Source organism: Candoia aspera, chromosome 3, assembly GCF_035149785.1.
Source record: "Candoia aspera isolate rCanAsp1 chromosome 3, rCanAsp1.hap2, whole genome shotgun sequence".
Classification (NCBI taxonomy): domain Eukaryota; kingdom Metazoa; phylum Chordata; class Lepidosauria; order Squamata; family Boidae; genus Candoia; species Candoia aspera.
This window is the reverse complement of record NC_086155.1, coordinates 199750635-199772055: the sequence shown is the minus strand read 5'-3', so window position 1 is coordinate 199772055 and position 21421 is coordinate 199750635. Positions and strand designations below refer to the sequence as shown.

At 37.2% G+C, this 21421-nt stretch overlaps 1 protein-coding gene across 3 annotated transcripts in view; it reads left to right on the top strand.

Moving 5' to 3' along the window:
* Positions 1 to 21421, top strand: part of ASAP1 (ArfGAP with SH3 domain, ankyrin repeat and PH domain 1) — an 85598-nt gene that overhangs the window by 24187 nt on the left and 39990 nt on the right. For all 3 annotated transcript variants that reach the window (XR_010067678.1, XM_063299691.1, XM_063299692.1), the window contains 8 exons: positions 1878 to 1950; positions 4891 to 5036; positions 9311 to 9385; positions 9686 to 9735; positions 11194 to 11323; positions 12246 to 12331; positions 13648 to 13723; positions 14708 to 14794. Coding sequence is in view for 2 of the 3 variants with exons in the window: in XM_063299691.1 (XP_063155761.1) it covers positions 1878 to 1950; positions 4891 to 5036; positions 9311 to 9385; positions 9686 to 9735; positions 11194 to 11323; positions 12246 to 12331; positions 13648 to 13723; positions 14708 to 14794 (723 nt within the window). In the remaining variant the exon portion in view is untranslated. The remainder of the gene's footprint in view (positions 1 to 1877; positions 1951 to 4890; positions 5037 to 9310; positions 9386 to 9685; positions 9736 to 11193; positions 11324 to 12245; positions 12332 to 13647; positions 13724 to 14707; positions 14795 to 21421) is intronic.

Below are 21421 nucleotides of genomic sequence, written 5' to 3'. Positions count from 1 at the left end.
ATAGGTCTCTTATTTTACTTATGGGAGAATAGACTGAAAGTATTAAGTCATTTTATCCTGGATACAAGACGCCAGAGACCAGACAGATGGTAACATTTATGAATTGTTGATCGGAGCTGGATTATTTGATGTCCAGGAGGTGAAAGGCTCTCTATCTTACCACTATATCTTGCAGAATACCAGATGCTGTATTTCACTTGTAGAACTAATTAAATTGGATAATCATTGAACGAAATGAAGTTTATTCTTTAATATATTGATAACTATTTTATTTTGATTTGATGTCATTTCTCTCTTTGTCTAATGCATTTATGAAATATATTTCACATGAATATTTTCCATTTACAGGGCTTTCTTTTTTATATAATTGTTCTCCTAATGAACATGGTATTAATAATTTATTACACTTGAAAAAAATTAAACGATGTCTTTAATTGTCTAAGTGTTCAGCGCTACGTGCTTTTATTCAGACTGTCTTTTTATCACTATTAGTTTCGCTTTTCTTAATTGAATACAAAAACAAATTGAAAATAAACAATTCAGAAATTTAAAAAGAGAAAAACAAAACAAAGAGAAGAAACAAAAACAGGGCATTTATTCATAGATGCAAATGCATAATATGTAAAAGCTCTACAGAATGAACGGTAGCCGTATTTCAGTATAATCATTCATAGCTAATCTCTGTCAATGTGATTCATTGGTAAGTTGCTAATACTATTTCTGCAGAGCACTGAATAATTGGAGGCCACATATTTATCTTTCCAATGCTGAAGAGTAAGTCTTTTAGCTGTAAACAGGGCATAGAGAATCCTCTTTCATTTTCCAGATGTCTGTTTCCATGTGGTATTTCGTACTTATGGTTTGTTTATTCGTATTTCAAAATGGTTGATTCATAACACATACCATATTGAAGAAATCATCCCCTCAATCCTAAATATATTTTAAATGCCTATAATAGCCTCAATCAATAGTTTAGGATTCAGACACATTTGGAAATATGTTTTGAATGACCACACACCCATAGTTACTCTTAATATAATGACGATTTTGAAGCCACTTTTGGAGATTGCATTCAAGGGTCCTGGGGACCACCTGTGGCTCTGCGACCTCAGCATGTGCCCTTCTATTCCACATTGAGGCTACAGTCTTGAACACATTTAGTTGTAAGTGCAAGCCGGTTGCCAAGTGCTCGAATTTGGTTCACGTGATCACGGGGGTGCTGAAATGGCGGGAAATTTGAGCACTGGTTGTAAGTCCCTTCATAACTTCGAGCAGTTGCTGAACGAATGGATGTTAAGCGAGGACTACCTGTATCACCCTCCAAACTTCTGTTCTACCATTTGTAACTGAATTGAAGGAACAATCCCAGAGGCTGATAACGGTATTTTGCCTAAACGATATTTTACAGCTGGCAAAATTATTCTGCACTCGCTTACTTGTTTTGTAATGAAGTATACAATTCATAAAAAAAATAAAGGGGGTGTGGTGGCTCAGCGGTTAAGATGCCAGGCTTGTCAACCGGAAGGTTGCAAGCTCAGCGGTTCGAGACCCGAGCGCCACTTGAGCTCCCGCACTCGCCCCAGCTCTTGCCAACCTAGCAGTTCGAAAGCATGCAAATGCAAGTAGATAAACAGGTACCACTTCGGCGGGAAGGCAACAGCGTTCCCTGACTGTCATGCTACCCGCATGACCGTGGAAGCATCTTCGGACAACGCTGGCTCTTCGGCCGTGAAACGGAGATGAGCACCGCCCCCTAGTGTCGGACACAACTAAACGGGAACCTTTACCTTTTACCTTTTATACAATTTAAAACAGACGTTCCGTTTCCCTTAGCATGATATTTCACTTTCTTTCTCTGATTTTTTTTTCCCTTCTAGGCCTTAGATCAGGACAGAACTGCACTACAAAAAGTGAAAAAATCTGTAAAAGCAATATATAATTCTGGGCAGGGTAAGCTTTATTTCTCTAAATTACATTGTTTACTGTGTGTTAGTATTGATTGTATTTAAAATAAATTGTTGTGAACTATAAGAATTAGGAAGAATTAAAAAATACAATGTAGTGGGAAAATAATGGTTATTTCTATAGTATTTTTATAAGAGATGAACCAGTCTAAAGAAAATAACTTCAAATTTTTTAAAAATATATAATTTGTTTCAGTTTTATTTCCTTTTGTTTATATTCCTTTATATTCCACTTAAATGTTCACAGCCTTTTAAGTGTCTCTTTTGCTATATTGGTCTCTACTAGCAAGAAAAGTGTTTAATGATAATTCCTTTCTTAATCAGTAGAAGGGTTTAACTGAGATTTTCTCAGCAATGTTAAGGATGTTGCAGTGAAATAAAAATAAGACTTTCTCCAGTGTCTATTTCTCTATTATTTGAAACAATTCCATATAATTAGATTGCTTCAGGGCGAGCTTAAGGGGACAATAATGACAAATTATACTTTAAAATATGTTCTGCCAGTGTTTGTTTGCTTGATATATTTATTATTCCAATAGAAGAGAATATTTGTAGCTCAGGGTTGAACTGTGGAGTCCTTGGTGCTCTCTGAGCTTGGTTGTTTGCTTGCAGACATTTCATAACCCAACTAGGTAGCATCATCAGTGCGAGGGAGTGTGGGGTTTTCTCCCTGTTTGTGTACAGTAGCTTGCCCTGCCAGTGGTGGTGGGGGTTTGGTTTTCTCCTTGGTAGTTCCTTGAGTAGGGTATAGTTTTCTGCTTGATTGTTTGTCTGATGTTAACCCCTGCTTGTCTGGGTGTCAACTGCTGGAGAGGATGTGTTCTGCTCTTTTTGTTTCCTTCTTAGCTTTTTTGTTGTCTCTCTTGAATGGTGTGTAAATTTAGTTTATCTCTGTGCATCTATTGATGGCTGATTTGTCTAAGTTCCAAACTTTCAGGAATTCCCTAGCATTTTTGGATTTGGCTTGGCCTAGATCTAGGATGCTCATAGTTTCCCAGTTGAAAGTATGGTTGAGTCATTCCATGTGTTGTGAGATTAAGGAGTTTTCATTGTGTCTTCTGACTGCTAGTTGGTGTTCGTGGATGTGCTCTGCTAGTCTTCTGCCTGCCTGTCCTACGTAGTGGCCGTTATAGTCCTGACACTGAATGTTCTAAATGATTCCTTTTGTCTTCTTGGGCTACTCTTTTGGTTTACATAAGACGTTTTGGAGGCCTTGGTTGGTTTGTGTGCTATAGTGATGCCATGTGGTTATAATAGTCTGTTGGTTGTCTCTGAGATGTATTTCTTATTATTATGGCCCACATTTTCCTCTGGAAGCTAAAGGCAACATATATAACAGCCTTCCCTAATTTTAATCCCCTGAAAACCATGTGGGGTGATTAGTTTCAAGAGAGGTTGACCAAACTCTACCCCATTCTCTGATTACCTGAGGATTTGAACTTGAGTGTCCGTAGTCCAAAATCAACATTTTAAACATTACATTGTATAGTATGTTGTATTTTACTCCTAAACCTTAGGAATAGTTATGGTATTATTTTGATTTTAAAAAAAATTTCTAAATACATTTTGGATATATATGACTGAAACTAGGAGAACCAATATTTGATACAAGTAGTGATCACAAAAAAATCATGGAGGATGTACTTACTGAGAGATTGAGAAGGCTTTCTTTCATTTCCACTTGATCCAGCCAATATTTATTTGTTTATATTTATTTATTTATATATTTAAAAGAATTTTTATGGATGTTCTTCTTATACAACGTAACTCTGGGTGGCTCACAACAACACACAAAGATAATGAGACACAAAGAAATAAAACCATTTCAGACATTCAAGGCACCATTCCTCAATAGCTATATCATTCGTCATCCAGGTAGTCATTGGATATTCATGCACTAATAAACCTTACTGGAAAATATTAACAGATTGCTAGAGCAGAATAATATCTGCTTTTCGTGCTAAAAGGTATTAAATGTGACATTAAGCATAGTGGCAATTCTGCAGAGTTGTTTACATTCATTGTGAATTTTTATTCTCTCTCCCCTGCATTAAAAAAAATGTACTTGCATTTCTCATACACAAGAAGGAAAAATCTGATAGTTTATAATTGCAGAATATGTTGCCACAGGAATTTCTGCAGTTGGGCCAATAAAATATTTCTTCTTTAGGTCACTGTCTTTTCTCTAGCATCTTATGCCTGTGATACATTTATTGAGTACTATTAATATATTGAGTACTAATATTGACTGTATTAAGAAATATGTCTTGAGTATCATGTAAAATACAGTTTAGCTTTCTTAGGATGGTCACAGAACAGAAGAGATTTAATTAAGTTATAGCCTGTTTGCTGTGATTCATAGCCTTTATTTATGCCATGCCCTGGGTTACTCAACGAGCCAAGGAGGTCAAAACTCTTAAATGAATAAGCTGTTACTGACTAACTGTAGAAAGCTTTAGTTATATTCTATAAAACCATTCTTTCTGTTTGTTTTTCAGTTTCAACACTAATTGATTTGTTGGATATTACTGTTTTTCTTTTTTCTAATTAATGTGACATCAAAGCATGGTGATTCCAGGCTTATTTGTATGTCTTGACTAATGAACTAGGGAGCAGTCTTGAGTCCATTCATGTTGAGGAATGTGCTATTACAAGAGGTTCCTGGGGTGAGGATGTGATGTTGATGCTGAATTTTTATTTCTAAATCGTTCTTCACATTCTTTTTTATAGTCTCAACTTTGACTTTTGGCAAAAGAGCAAAACACTGTTAGGATAATTTCTCCCTAAAAGTGCAATATTATTACTGCAATGCATAGCTTTATTATCTCTGAATTGTTCTTCTAGAAAAATTATTTTCATTTTATTTGTCATTCTTAGTATTTTGTATTCTTGTAAGTGGAATCAATTGAACATTTTTCTCTTTTAGAACATGTCCAAAATGAAGAAAGCTATGCACAAGTGCTAGATAAATTTGGAAGTAATTTCTTAAGTAGAGATAATCCAGATTTGGGCACTGCTTTTGTAAAATTTTCCACGCTGACTAAGGAATTATCAACACTGCTTAAAAATCTGGTAAGGAGTTTCTAATGTTTTATCCTTTAAAATATTTACAATTATTACTATATAAGGTCTGTTATATGTTAGATAAAATGTAGGTGATGTTGTTACGTAAGTATTTGATTGTAATAAACAACCCAACATTTTACATTCCTGGAGTAAGCATTATGTTTTAAATGCAGCTATGGAGAAAATGTTCCTTTACGCGGTGGCGCTGCGGGTTAAACCGCTGAGCTGTCGATCGGAAGGTCGGCGGTTCGAAACCGCGCGGCGGGGTGAGCTCCCGTTGTTAATCCCAGCTCCTGCTCACCTAGCAGTTCGAAAACATGCAAATGTGAGTAGATCAATAGGTACCGCTTCGGCGGGAAGGTAACGGCGTTCCGAGTCATCATGCTGGCCACATGACCCGGAAGTGTCTATGACAACGCCGGCTCCAAGGCTTAGAAACGGAGATGAGCACCGCCCCCTAGAGTCGGATTCGACTGGACTTTACGTCAAGGGAAACCTTTACCTTTACCTATGGAGAAAATGTTCCTTTTCATGAGTTCTGATAACAGTGTTTTAAGCATTTGGTCTAGTTTTGTGAATGGCAGAAGCTATTGTGGGGGAGATGGGCGGTGATAAAAATATGATAGATAAATAAATAATAAATAAATAAATAAATAAATAAATAAATAAATGTTCAGTCTATGCAGCCATTTATAATAGCATTCATCCTAAATTTGGATTCCAAACTAACTTTCTTGACTGATCTTTGCATTGGATAACTCTGGAGAAACTATCTAAAGAGTTAACTTCATTGCTGTTGAAATGATTTTAAGTGAATTCATTTTTTCTTATCCTTCCAGCCTCATCTTGCTCAGTACATTTAATAAGTCTATTCAGTATTAAAATAATTAGTGTTCCATTCCTCAGAATGCAAAGATATAAAGCTATAAATATTTTACATATTGGCTAAATGTATATGAATTATTGCTGCAGTGTACAAATACATACAGTTCAAATAAACTTAGTTTGAGTGATACAAACAATAGAACACATGTAATATCAGATCCAACATGTTTTGTGATCATACTTTGCGCTTATGCCCTTCCAGCCTTCCCTTTTGTCTTCTTTCATGTTCCATTCTTTAATGTTCACTTGTAATCCTAGTTTGGAAGGTTAGTAATTTGGATGTTCTGGCAACCTATGGCTGCCACAAACTAGGAAGTAATAAAGATGTGGAAAGACCCAGGATGGAAGCATGCAGTGTAAGTCCTGTTCTTCTACATTAATTGTATTTTAACTCTGGGTGTATCTTCAAGTCTGTCTAGACCTCCTGGACAAGTCTAGGCAGTTTTCGTGGCAACATTTTTCGGAAGTGGTTTACCATTGCCTTCCTCGTAGGGTTAAGAAACAGTGGCTTTGTGCTTAAGGTGGGACTAGAACTTACAGTGACCTGCCTGGTCCCTTTAACCACTATACCGAACTGGCTCTCCTTCAGTCAGCCCTCCCAGGTAAACCACACAGGAAACATGACTGGATGAGCTACTTCTAATAAATTGTTAGGCTACATTAACAGAATCTTGCAAGTCTGAAAGTACAAATCTCCTGCCTAAGTTAGGGTTAGGGTCTCCTTTCTAAGTTTCTTTCTCTGTTACTCAGTTGCAGGCTCCTCACCCTTTTATCTGATCATCCCCTAGGCACAATCTCTCCCCCTCCTTCCCCATCTTCCAAGGTCATTCTCACATTCCATTACACCTGCCTTCTCTAATACTGGATCATAATTTGATATCTCCAATCTTAAAAAAAATATATGGGGGGGCAGCAAACATGTAGTGTTTCCTACATTCTAAATGTTAGCTTTGAATTTGTTCCATTGGTGTAAAAAAAGTTCTAAGCAAAGTTGTTTTTGGAGAATGACCTCAGTTACTCTGTCAAATCTATCAGCAGCATCTTCCAAAGAGGGTCAATCTGACAACAGCAGCATTGCAGCTTTGTGACGCAAGCACCACCCATTTTGTATGAGTTTTTTGATGTTGCACATACATCCAGAAGAGGCAGACTTCTGTCATTTTGAAGAAAGCAGCAGGAGCTTGAGCATCTGTGGCTATCAAACAAACAGTACTTCCTCAAAGCTCTTTACATCAAGATGACAATATCTTGCATGAGCATTGGCTAGTAACTATTTCTATGAGCCACTATCTTCTTAGCAGAAGACAGGGTCCTTCCAAAATTGCTCTTCTTACTTGTCAAGGGCAAAGACATTTATCCCAATCACCTGGAGGGTTTTCCCTACTCTGAAATTTAGGTTTTCTATCCTAAACCACTAGAGGTGTCAAAGCATTGAGATCAGGACATAGCAGCTTTGATTTCATTTAATTTGAATACATAAATCTTGAACTCCTGTGTTTAAAATCAAAGTTTCTACATCTCCACAAACCACTGGTTCTTCACTATTCCTCTGAAGCAATATTATATTCAGAGCATTCAACTCTAGAAGAGGAGGTCAGCTCCATCATTTGCAAGGTGCAGTCATATTAATGATTGAAATCCCACTGAATATGATTTCAGCTATTGTCCCTTTCTCAGAAATGTACGAGGGCCTCAGTTCTACACTGAATCTCTAAGAAATCAGTACCTTCGCTGAACCCAGAAAGCTTCAGATGGCTGGGTTCCAGTATTTCACTTCCACTTCCATTGATAGGAGACACGTTCCATTTCAATTTGGATTCCATTTCAGTGATGATGGTGGTGATGATTTTAACGGCACTGTAAAAGTACTGCTATTGGTTCTTAACTACTTTTGAAAAAGGAAGATTGTTTTCCACCAATTACAGTAATTCTGTATTTTCACTAAATTGTGTCTTTTAAGAATTTTGCTTGCTTGGGTAACAGTTATCTGTGACGTCCGGTTTTCTTTGAATTCAATTCAAATTCATCTCAGTAACTTCAAGAATTTCCTCCAAAGCTTTTGATAACTTTGAAGAGTTTTATAAGGAATCAGGCAAGGTGGAAAAAAGAAGAAGAAAGACAACATTATCTTATGTTCAGGTTTCTTATCTTCCCATAGTTATCCTCACAAAAAGTCAACAATGATTTCAGCTAAATAGATGATTTAGAAGTACTTTAATTACGTTTGTTTTATAGATTAAAAAAAAAAAAAGAATGAAAAGCATAAGCATGTCAGCAAATAAAAAGTTTGGTTGTAAGTACATAGTTAACATCATCAGTGGCCAAACTGCAGCAGAAAATATTTATAACCAGTAAGAGATGATGTAAATAATTTCTCAGTTTGTTTCTGATTTAAACATTCTATGATTTTAATCAGACTATTCCGGCCTTTGTGATTATTAAAAAAAAATCTGTTAAACTTGTGAGTTTGCCATATTTTTTTATTAATTTGGCTTTCCATCGTGCATTGGCTTCATCATCTTGTTCTCTTTTTGATTAACCCTTTTTTAATGAGGTGAAAGTTAAATCTGATGACAGCTGAGAAATGCAGAAACATTTGAAACTAATTTCCAGTGGTCAGATTTCATATCCATCCATCCCAGTGTTTTTCAACCTGGGCAACTTGAACTTGAACTTCAACTCATGCTGTCTGGGGAGTTCTGGGAGTTGAAGTCCACACATCTTCAAGTCCCCCAGGTTGAAAACACAGCTCTAAACCCTACAGGTTCACTTTTCCAATTTTACATGATCCCACTGACCCTCTTCTTTCCCTTGTATCTCCAATTGCATTGGTTTGCCACAGTCCCACAAAAATGTTCAGAGTTTTACTTGCATTCCAATGTTCACAAGATTTTTTTTTTTGCTTTGTGAAAGGCCCAAAGTATGTCAAGCTTACCTGTTCTTCAAGATATCCTCCCCTTTTCTTTTTTCTTTTTTCTTTTTTTTAATGAAGGAAGAGAACCTCTTCTCCCTTCAAAAAACAGCTGTGAAATTCAGAATGCTCCTGGCTGCTTTAAAGAAGTAGAATCTTTTGAAAATGGAAAAGCTGTCTATGGTCTTGAGTGCTTGTTAAGCTGTGTTGGCTGAAAATTGTTCTGCAGTGCTTGAAAAGTTACCCCTTCTCTAAAAACACTTTTTGAAATCCTTTTCTTCTTGTCCCAGGTTGGTGTAACTTTGTTAACTAGGATAAAACCTGTGCCATATGAAGCTTGGTAAATTGCCAATATGTAGGAATAAGTTAAATTTCTGCTGTCAGGTATAAATGTGTCCTAGAAAGAAAACAATGCTGTCTATTTGGTAGCTCATTTTAAGTTCACTGTTTTTAAATACTGAATAATACTGCTTTTCATCCTCAGCTTCAAGGGTTGAGCCATAATGTTATCTTCACCCTGGATTCCCTCTTGAAAGGCGATTTGAAAGGAATTAAAGGGGTAAGCCTGCAGATTTGACATGGGATTCAGATTGATGGGTGGTGACCCCGGAATTTTTGCTGTTTGTCCATCACTGTGGTGGTGATACTGTCCCATTTGCATGAAAATTTGGTTACATTTACTTGTAATTGCATACTTAACTTTCCCATCAAGCCTGTCCTAAGATTCATGGGAAAGAAATACTTAAAAGCTTTTAATTTTTTTTTGTCATTTTATAATTGTGGAATGATACCTTAAATATACACAGTTTAACATAGCAGTGCCATAACCTTATTTTAAGTCAATTTCCTCTTCCCTAAGGATCTCAAAAAGCCCTTTGATAAAGCCTGGAAAGATTATGAGACCAAATTGTAAGTATTGTTAACTTTGCTGAGCAAACATTTATGCTTAAAGTCAATAAGCTCCTGTCTTTCTATTCTTGAACTCTCTTCAAATGTCTGTCACTTCATGATTCATAATGTAACAGGCAAAAAATAAATGTATATTCAGTCCCACTTAGCAATCTATACCAGGGCATCCTACTATTTGTCCCTCCTTTAGTGAATCATGTTACAATTTTAAAAAGTAATAAGTAAAGAAGTACTCAAAACATTTCCACGTTATCTTTCTGTAGTTGGCATGCTGGTCAGTTTATGAATCAACTACTGTTAATTGATCATATATTTGAACTGTGATCATTCCTTCCAGGTAATGTTACTGATGCTATGGTTTTCTGCATGCATGCATAAGCATTCTTGTTTTTCTTCAATAAATACAAATAACAAGGGATAACCATTATTTATTCATTCATAGATAATTTATATTGCTGCCCATCTTAAACAAGTATTGTATATACTTGGAAGTAAGCTGAGAATTTTAGGTGCCAAAATACACCCCAAAAATTGTAATATACTTATCCATGGGTATATACAGTTATACTTTTTTAAAGTACCATTAGATACTTGCAGATAAGCCCATCCTCGGATAAGCCGACCCTCAAATTTTTAACCAAAATACCATGAAAATGCACAACCTGGGATAAGCCAGTTGTGAAAATTAAAACATGAAACTTCCAAGGGTTGGCTTATCCAGGGATAGGCTTACCTGCAAGCATATGCGGTAATTCAGACAAACAGTGCAGATCTTGAAGAATAATTGCTTGAAAATGCATGAAGAAACTCGAACAAATGCTGAGTTCAAGACCTCAGGTTTTTGGATGGACACACATAAAACTGTCTTGTTGAAGTATGCTTTTTGTTAACTTTGAAATCCTGGCATATGGCATATCTAAAATGTCTCTGGATGCATTGCATTTTTATTGATTCAGTGTTTTGTCATTGTCATCTCGTGATCCAGCTCAAGGCTTCACTCCCAAATACCGTGGTCTTTTTATGGTATTAAAAGCTGTCTACTTTCAAACATAGCATTCAAAAATGGCTAAGCAAGATATTAAATAAATATCCCCACATAGGATAATTTGGACCTATATTACAATTCCTTTTAGAAAAGGATTGCTTCCAAAGTTAATTTCCTTTAAATGAAGCATATAATAGATCTTTATGTCAAGGTGGTACATCATTCTTGATGTGCTTATGTTGAATTTCTAAAATAACCAAGTCCTCCTCCTGTTTTTCAGCACTTAACAGCTTGCTCTTAAGGTGGAAAGCTATTTAGGTTTGGATTTATTGCTTGCTGAAATTTGGTAAAACGAGAAACATGAGAAATGTCATTGTTTCTATATTGATGGACTCTGTTTGTGATTTCTTGTGGATTTCAAAGCTGGACCAGTTTCCTAAATGCTTTTTGTTTCTTTGTTTTGCAATTGACAGCACAAAAATTGAAAAGGAAAAAAGGGAACATGCAAAACAACATGGGATGATACGAACAGAGATTACTGGAGCTGAGATAGCAGAAGAAATGGAGAAAGAGAGAAGGCTGTTTCAGCTCCAGATGTGTGAAGTAAGTCAGATTTTAAAGTCACTTGTTAAACATTCTGTAAATCTACTTATACTGGGCCACAGCGTATAAAACAACTTGAAGTCTGTAGAGTTCTTGGTGATCTCTGAGCCAAAAAAGATTGTTTGCTTGCAGACGTTTCATTACCTGACTAGGCAACATCATCAGTGCGAGAGAGTGTGGGACTTGCCCCCTGTTTATCTACAGTAGCTTGCCCTGCCAGGGTTGGTGTGGGTGTGGTTTCTCCTTGGTAGTTCCTTTATTAGGGCATTGTTTCCTGCTTGATTGTTTCTCTGGTATTAATCCCTGCTTATCTGGGTATTGGCTGCTGGGGAACTTGAAATCTCTCCCCCTCCCTGCAATTTGATAAGCACTTGTCATTCTTATATTGAATTCCATAATCATTTTAGGGCAAATTCACAAAAAGAGGATAAAAGTTGAGTTTGGGCAAAATTTTATTTTGATTTTGATTTTATTGTAAACCGCCCAGAGTCCCCCTTTTGGGAGAGATGGGCAGTAGTAGAAATTTGAAAAATAAATAAATAAATGGTACAGTGCTGTGATTCAGAACAGGATTACTATTTCCAAGCACTTAATGTAAAGTTAGACAAGCTACTGAATGTCTAAAAAGGATAGGAGTTGTATTAAGGAGGAAGAAATAGCAATAGCATTAGACAATTTAGAAAGCACTATTCCTCACAGTATTGGTTTTAATGTAAAATAGCCTTGCTGTGTGTTACTGTTCTGTATACAACATGATTTTAATCACATATTATCAGAGTGCCTTTAGATGCTAGCTGTAAACAGCCTCTGAGATAATTGCTAAATTTGTTAAAATAGATTTCAAATAGAACCTGCATTTGAATACAGCTAGGCCCAAATGTATAATTATCTACTGAGCCTTGATTTTTTTTTCTTTCCATAGTATCTCATTAAGGTTAATGAAATCAAGACAAAAAAGGGTGTGGACCTTTTACAGAATCTTATTAAGTATTATCATGCACAATGCAAGTGAGTATAGTTCTTCGGCTATTCAGTCGCAATGTGTTACTTGAAATTTAGAAGCCTTTTTCTTTTCTGGGATGACATCACCTGCTTTTGTTGAACTTTCGTTTTGTCGATTTCAAAAAATAAAATTGGAACACCGCTTGTTCAAAACCTCTGGCAAAGTCATAGATATTGAATTCCTGTTGTTTCAGCATAGAAGGTCAGATTTGATTATCCTTTCACTGTCTTACAAACTGGTTTTAAAAATGGGTCAACAGAAAAAATGGTGAATTGATATAATCTGGAAAGAGAAGAAAAGATTGCTTCGCATGTAGGATATACCTGACACTGAAGGACATTTCAGTGTCAACTGGATTCATGCTGAATCCATTTTTGACACTCTAGCAGCAGATATGACCACCAAAATTGGATAGATTCTTGACTGATATGAAAACATGATTTAAATGTTTTTAGGTAATCTTTGTACATGGGTCCTTTCCAAGCTGTCATCCAGTCTGCTTCTAGAGGTGTGCTGGGCTTCAGATTCAAATGCAAAAAGGAGCTTTGGAGTCTGCAGGACCCTGGACAAAGCAATTGTTGTCATATAAGAATCTGCAAAGAGATGCTATGTTCCCGTCCCTCTGAGTTACCAAACACCTTTTTGCTTTTGAACCCCAAGTAGACAATTTCTTTCTCTTCTAATTTGTTGAGGAGAACCGAAGACCACTGCTAAATTGTTTGATTCGTCAGCTGAATTCTTAAAAGAGCTAAAAATAAACAATGAATTGATATAGAATTGAATATTCTTACACCTACTCTAGTTCATGTCTCTGTTATTTCTTCTGTGGCTACTTTTTAGATTATAAATATTGAAAAAGAAAGCTGTTCACAAAAATCATGGCTTCTTTGAACATTTATGCTGGAAAGGAGAAAGTGATGAAAATGTAAATAGATTTCAAGTACCTCTAGTAATGTTTTAGCTTCCAAATCAGGTGCCAGTTACTGTTTCCATGCGTTGGAAAACGAGTGATAAATAAGAAATGATTATGTATATTCATTTGATTTACAGGGTGTACCAAAAGTCAGGCCCCATAGACAGTGTATTATATAAATTACATTAAATATTCAAAATGGTTGCCATTTTTTCCTAAACATTTCTTAACTCATTTGACGCATGACCTAAGTACAGTAACATTTTCTCTGAAAAAAAAAAGTAAAAGAACATATTGTGATTGGCTTATGGGGCCTGATTTTTGGCACATCGTGTATATTGAAAAAACACTGACAAGTTTGAAACATGACTCCCATATTGCTGATAAATAACATTTTTTTCATTTCAGTTTCTTTCAAGATGGCTTGAAGACAGCTGATAAACTGAAACAGTACATTGAAAAACTAGCTGCTGATTTATATAATGTAAGTCATTCATAAGACAGGACTGATACCTATTTGGTAATTGCCTATTGGGGACACACATCAGAGGGTAAAAAATGAGATAGAATTCACAAAATTACTTTCACAAATGTACTTGTTGGCCTTGCCAACTTTCAGATTTATTAAACTAACTAGACTAGTTCACTTGGATTGCTGAGAATGAAATGGATTGACAGGTGTTGCCTCAAGTGGAGTGAAATGGTTTCCTGCTGTGTTGTTATGAGCCCATTCTCCTGCACTGCTTGCAAAACAAAATATTGTGGCCGGCTAGACATTTGAAGAGTCATCTAGTACATTGGCTCTGTCATGGTACATTATAGAAGTGAACAGCCTTACTATAACCTTAGGAATAGTATTTGGGAGAACCTTTAATCTATACCTTCTCTAAAACTAAGCCCATGTGCCATGCACTTCCAATTTCTTTTGAACTTCGGGATTTGTTTTAGCTTTTTTTCTTTTTGTTTTAGTCCAACTCTATTTCTAGAGCAAAGAAAAGATGTGTACAAAGTCAGTGGCCCTCCTCTACTCTTACGTACCTAAGTTAATACTCTTCCCAGCCCCATTGTTCTGAGAGTCTCAACTGCAAGCATTTAATGTAAAAGTGGTTGGTATTGTAAGATGGTGTTTTGCAGTGTGAGGAATGCCTGCCTTTATGGTCAAACCGTAGGATCAGTAATTCCTTGAAAGTGACTGTGATTGCCTCTTTTGAATATATCCTGAAAAAAAAAGTAAAGAGATGCTGCAGTCTCAATACTTCCCTTCTGGAGTGAGCAAGTTATAGTTTTCAGATAGTTTTAACTCTGGAAAATAATGAACTATTAGAATAAAAAGCAAATATTTTATTTCCGCCGCACAGCAAGTATATGTAGATAATTGAAGTATATGTATGTACTCAAGTATATTCCTGTCAATCCAAATAATAAAAAAATGTAAATGGGTAACAAGTTGGGGATATTTTTGCTCTAGATAAAACAGACACAAGATGAAGAAAAGAAACAACTCACTGCACTGAGGGATTTGATAAAGTCCTCATTACAGCTTGACCAAAAGGAGGTAAGAATCATAAGCAAAACTAATATCAGCAATGGGTTGAAATCGTAGACATTTTACATTTGTTAAAGTCTGCCTCTAAAGTGACATAAAAAGCCACCCTAATTGAGATGTTTGCATTATATTTACTATAATTTATTATTTACGGACTATTATAGAGTATGTAATTTATTGTAATTATCTTTCTGTATAAATATATTGTAATTCTGATGTTTGCATTATGCTGTGAACCAGTTGGGGTCCTGCTGGATTGGAGTTACAGTTGTAGGTGTAGTATGTAAATAAATAAAAGCCCATATTGTCCATGGAAGAAAAGTTTAAAGCCATATGTTAGTAACATTTATAGCTGATTGCCAGAGAGTATGGAAAATAACAGAAAAAAAATATCTGAGCAGATCCTGGGTAGGATTTGTCATACTGTCATGCCTCCAAAGCCATTGCAAGTTACTGTCTGTCCTTCTTCGGGGATATTACAAGTATGACTCAGACATGCAGCTAAGACAAACACCACAGTGCTTGTAGTTTATGGTATATGTCAGCTCTGTAAGGAAGACCAGACTAAGAAACCAATGCCATATAGGTCTAAAACTAGTTTTATTGGAACAGCTACAGTAACAGAATCCCGCAAGTTTGAATGTGCTTCCCCTCCCTCCCTTCATCTTCATGTGAGTTAGGGAGGGGGGCTTGTCTGAGGCGTTTTCTCAAATTAGTTTCTTGAAATGGGCTCAAGCTGCACTTGTCTGATCACTGCCTTGGTCGTGGCTCTTCCTCTTGTCCTTTAAGGCCATTCCCCTTGCCATTTATAGCATAATTCTTATGGTGGAAAATACCAGAGAGTTATTGGTAGCCATTTAGATCTTCAGGTTCAACTCTCTTGTCATTGCTTGACTCCATCTTTAAATTGGCTGTCTGGCCTCCATGTTCAGTGCAGTGCAGAAGACAACTAGCTTTCTAAGGAATTGGTTGCGCTATTACTATGAAGCTTTTTCCCGCTATTCAAGTGGAATATATTTTTCTTATTACTTAAATCCATTAGTTCATGTCCTACCTTCTAGAATGAGAGTGGTCTTGACTTTCTTCTGCGTGACATCCTTTCAGGTATCTGCAAACTGCTGTCATATCCCCCTTCAGTCATCTTCTGCCAAGACTAAGCATGCCCAAACCCAGTTCCTTCAACTTCTTTTCACAGAAATGAATCCCCTGATCATTCTTGTTGCCGTTCTCTGGACCTGTTCCAGTTTCATATAAATGTCTGCATGCAGTAGTTGAGATAGGCTCTGACGGACACAGAACGAAGTGAAACAATTAGTTGTGGTGATTTGGAAATTATATTTCAGTTGATGCTGCTTAAGTTTGCATTTGCAGCCACTGACTCATTTTCCGATTTTAATCAACTACTATTTTACTAATCATAAAGAATTTAGTTAGTTAAATATCTGCATCTAAATAGATACATTTCTCCAGTAATCATAGAAGCCTACTTTTGAGTAAGCTTGCATAGGAATACATTTTCCCCCTAAATTCTTCATCGATTTTCTCCAAAGCAACTGTTTTGAAATTAACTTACTCTTGCTTCAGTTGAGTTTCTTGGTCTTCCTCGCTTCTTTCCATCAGGGGCACCACCATTAGTGGTCATTCTTGACTTGTGTCGCAAGATTCCTTTAACTTGAATTAACAGCAAGCAGTTTTTTCCCTCTTTTTTTTCTTTTTTTTTTGGTGACCAGTTCCTGGTTAAAATACTGGAGAACCCCTGAGCTTGCAACATAACAAACATGCCAAGTATCTCTACATTAACCTCATTCTCATTCCCTACTAAAAGTTTCCATTGCAGTTCTTCCCAAAAGGAAGAAGATGGCTTATGCAATTCCCTTTACTATTGTCCTGAGCTGTGAGAGAGGCTGAGAGAAACTGAGGATCTGAACACTAATCTCATGTCCCAAGAATAACTTCTGTCTGTTACATCATATTAACTCTCTTTTAAGATCAAATTTCTGTCCTTTTCCAATGAAATTACAAAGATGTACTGAAGAATCCCTTAATTTTCTCAGGATTCTTCTGTTGACCTCTTTCTTTATCCTCTGTCTTCTACTTCAGTCACTAGTTTCCTCTTATCAGTTGTTTCAAGTGATGGACTTAACAGTTTGCACTCGATGTACTGGACATTTGCCCAGTGGGACAAGTTGAAAGAGGCAGTCATTTATCTGTTCTCCGTTCCTGCTGGCTTCCCCAGGCACCCATTCCTGAGAGCAGCCTGGCTTTGATTCCTGCACATTGTTTTCTCACCATAGGTAAAGGTAAAGGTTTCCCTTGACGTAAAGTCCAGTCGAGTCCGACTCTAGGGGGCGGTGCTCATCTCCGTTTCTAAGCCTTGGAGCCGGCGTTGTCATAGACACTTCCGGGTCATGTGGCCAGCATGACGACTCGGAACGCCGTTACCTTCCCGCCGAAGCGGTACCTATTGATCTACTCACATTTGCATGTTTTCGAACTGCTAGGTGAGCAGGAGCTGGGACTAGCAACGGGAGCTCACCCCGCCGCGCGGTTTCGAACCGCCGACCTTCCGATCGACAGCTCAGCGGTTTAACCCGCAGCGCCACCGCATTCTTTTCTACTTCACCAGTATACCGTTTTGCTTTCTGGAAGGAAATGCAAGGTTTAGGCCTCTCCTCATTTCCCATCTATGGATTCCATCCTTCCTGGTTCCCTGAGGTCAAAAGTACATATGGAATGTATCATCTATACTGTCTGTCTCCTTTGAATTGCAAGTTAAGTGTGGAAGAAGTATCCAGCTGAGGACTGCTGAACACAAGGAGAGGTTCACACTTCCTTCTCCCATGTGTTGTTCTCCCAGTACTTTCACACTCCATAAAGGTGATTTTAAAACCTTTATTCTTAACACCTCAGTATACATGTATACGTGTGTCCCATAAAAGATAAAATGCTGTATGGGTCTAAGTAGACCAACAGCTTAATCTATTGCCCATGCAATGAACAATAGATTAAGTAGACCAACCAGTTAACTTCTTGTCCATGCAAGGTATTTAAATATGCTCCATCATTTAAGAAGTTTGGTATTAGCAGTCTGTCCTGTTATTATCTCACATAACACTTGGTAGTTGCCCCAGCCAGAAGTTTGTTCCAAGCTCATAAAAGATACTCTCCAGGGAAATTATTCCATTTTAAAGCATTTTGTGAAGGTTATGCTTGACATTACATAGTAGAAATCCAATATTTAGAAGGTCTGTAAAAAGGGAGGGAAGCCCCCTGGTGTCAATATATCTCTTGTTTTGTATTTATTATTTATTTATTATTTATTTATTTATTTATTTATTCATTCATTCATTCATTCATTCATTCAATTTCTATAGCCTCCCATCTCAACAAGTGACTCTGGGTGGCTTATTACTTATTGAATGATTATAACATTTTATTGTCTGTATTTATTCTTATTCAGATCAAGGTCTCTGTGTCTGCTTGTGACTAATTAAAAGTTGGGGGATGATGCATGTTAATAGTCTTCAGTGTAACAAGACGTTTCACCCTGAAAAGTCATATTCCATAATGGAAAGAATAGGTATCCAGTGAAACTGAGGATACACTGTATATTTTTTAACTGGTTATTGTCATAGTCTATCAGGACCCAGAAAAATAATCATACCAGTCAAGGATTGTCTTCCATGGCAAATTGGAATAAAGTACTTCATTTTAAATGTCCAAGAAAGTGCTATGTCTTTTGAAACAACAAGGTAAAGAGGGTACACAATTCAATTGCTAGCACTTCGTTTACTTTCTGGTATCTGTGACGGTTTTACTGGATTTGGTTAAAATTTGGCACATCCATAGATCAAGTCAAATAAATGAAGAATGCTGTGTAGCAAGTTATTAAGTCAACCAATGTCCTTTTTATAACATCCATTCCATTTTCCCCATTAGTTTTTCAAGTATTATACCAAAACATTTATCTAACTGTGAAGTGGTTAGCTCTCTCTTCCAGCATGGATTTATTTTTGAGTCTTTGATAATAATTTGCTTACCTATCTATCTTCTATATATCTATCCATCCATCTATCAGCTAGCCTGCCAGTCAGCCACCTCCATCACTGGAGTAACTTACATATTATGGTTAAAACAGGAAAGATAAGTAATAGAAACAACATAAACCAAAAATACATACCATGCATCAGGCAAAGACAACCAACTCACACGTATTCATATCACAATAAAATATCAGGGAGCAGATCACCCTACTTTAGGGCCTGCTGAAAGAGCCATGTTTTTACAGCTTTATGAAAGGACCAACAAGGTAGGGGTCATACATATCTGTCAGCCTTGTGAGGTAGTCCACACAGGAAGCACGCTCAGATGAGCTAATTCTACTTTATTGTGAGGTTACAGTAACAGAATCTTGCAAGTCTGAAAGTGCATTTCTTCCCTGCCACCTTTACAGCCCAAGAAACTAGGGAGGGTCCCTTGTGAGAGATACCGTATTTATTTTAAGAACTTTTCTGCTACCTTTCAGAGCTAAAGCATCTTTCTCAAGGAGATATAATTTAAAAACACATGCATTAGTGATTAAAAGAATACAAAGCATACAGTAAGAATCATACAGATGCAGAATTCATTCCAGAATCTGCAATAAAACGGTAACAATCTTTAACATTCTTCTTTAAGTGCAGATTTTGGGGGAAAAAACCAGATGCAAAAACAGTTCTTCAGATTCCAGCTGAAAACAGTCTCTGGAGGAGGTGGAAATTATATCTTTGGAAGGGAATTACGTAGCCACAAGATCTCCCTTGAGAAGGCTGTGTCTTTCGTGCCTGCCAATTTAATGGACTACAAGTAGTGCTGTGACCCAGGCTTTTGTGGCCGATCTCGTCTTAAATAGTTGAAGGAAGTGCTTTAAATCACCCAGTTCCAGGCTGTTTGGCATTTTAGTGTCACTGGCTTCACTCAGTCTTCGAGCATGTTTTGTTTACAGCAAAGCTGCACTGCTGCAGTGCTAAGGGAAAAGTTGGGTTCATCCTGGATGCCACTTTCAGTCTATTGCTAGTTCCTACACCCAATTCAAAACGCTGCTGCTTCATCACCATCTTTATCAGTTCGTACATGTCGAACATGTAGAGGCTACTCAGAAGCTCCTAAAGCTTGCATCAAGTTCTGGCTGGAAACCAGCCACCCCATACATGGCAGCCATGCCTAGCTGTATCTCCCCCGGAATCCTTTCATTATGGTAATCACCATAATGATAACTCTTTCCTTCTTGGAGCTCAGTGTTTTTTTTCTGGAACATTGTCTTTGTTTTAGTTTGTTCTCTTTGATTTAACTTTAACTAAAACTTGGCTTAGTTTTCTCTTCATTTTATGTGTGAAGGATTGAAGGATGTGGATGGCTAAATCTATTTGCCTGTCTTCTGTCCTCCTCCATGTGGCCTTGAAGGGTTCATCCCACAATGGCATTGTTGCAACAGCAAGCTTTCTTCCTTGGGTAGATACAACCTTTGCTTTTTGTCCCTTGGGAAAAGCCAGGCTGTGAACACTGCCAGGTATTTACAAACAGCCTTGGCCTAGATGCTTCTCTCACCAGTGAGCCCTTCTCTGGGGAAAGCCCTTAGTTTCAGAAACTATTATAGTTACTTTGTCTTCCTCCAAAGTTCCTACCATCAATGCAGAGTTCCTGGAGCCTCCTGTGATGGTATGTGGGAATGACCTTGGGAGACAGGAGGAAGATCCACAGCCAGGGCAACGGTCTGTAAGAGGAAGCTCAGTCCACAGGTGGAGAAAAGCATGGGAAGTGTTTCAGAAGGGACCCTCCCTAGTTTTCCGTAAACTAAAAAGAGAGGAGGGGAGAAATAATTTCAGTCTTGAAAGATTCTGTTAATGTAACCTTACAATGAAGCTAGTGCTGATAGTCCTGGTAGTGCTTCTTGTCTAGACTGCCTCACAAGGCTGACTCAAGATTCTGTTAATGTAACTGTACAGTGAAGTAGGATTAATTCATCTGGGTGTGCTTCTTGTCTGGATAACCTGAAAGGTTGACATCAATCTTGCAAGACTGACAGTATTTCTTTCCTCCTCTCTTTTTAGTCTCCAGAAAACTAGGGAGGGTCCCATCTGAAACGCTTCCTATGCTTTTCCCCACCTGCGGACTGAGCTTCCTCTTATAGACCATTGCCCTGGCTGCATGTCTTCCTCCTGTCTCCCAAGGTCATTCCCACATACCATCACCCTCCCCTCCATTTTTTTTAATGGAAAGCAGGGATATAAAAATATGAGTAATATATCTCATTATACACAATAGGGTTTTTTTTACCCCCAGTCCTGCTGTTCAACACTAGTCCTGTCCACTAGTTGTCTATATAGATGAAGGAGTTTGAACACAAAAGGGGTCTAGGATGTTTCATACAAATGATACACCAATACACTCCAAAGGTCATTTTGCCCCCTAGGCTTGTAGGATGCTATAAAAATCCAGTTGGCTGCTCTAATAGCATGGAAATGTGCCCTCACTTAAATAACTCTTTAGTGTAGAGCTTATTTAAATAATAATAGTAATAATCTCTAAGATCTGTTTGTGATTTTTGCATTTTTAAGAAATGAATGCTGGCATTTTGTGTAGTATTTATTTTCTGCT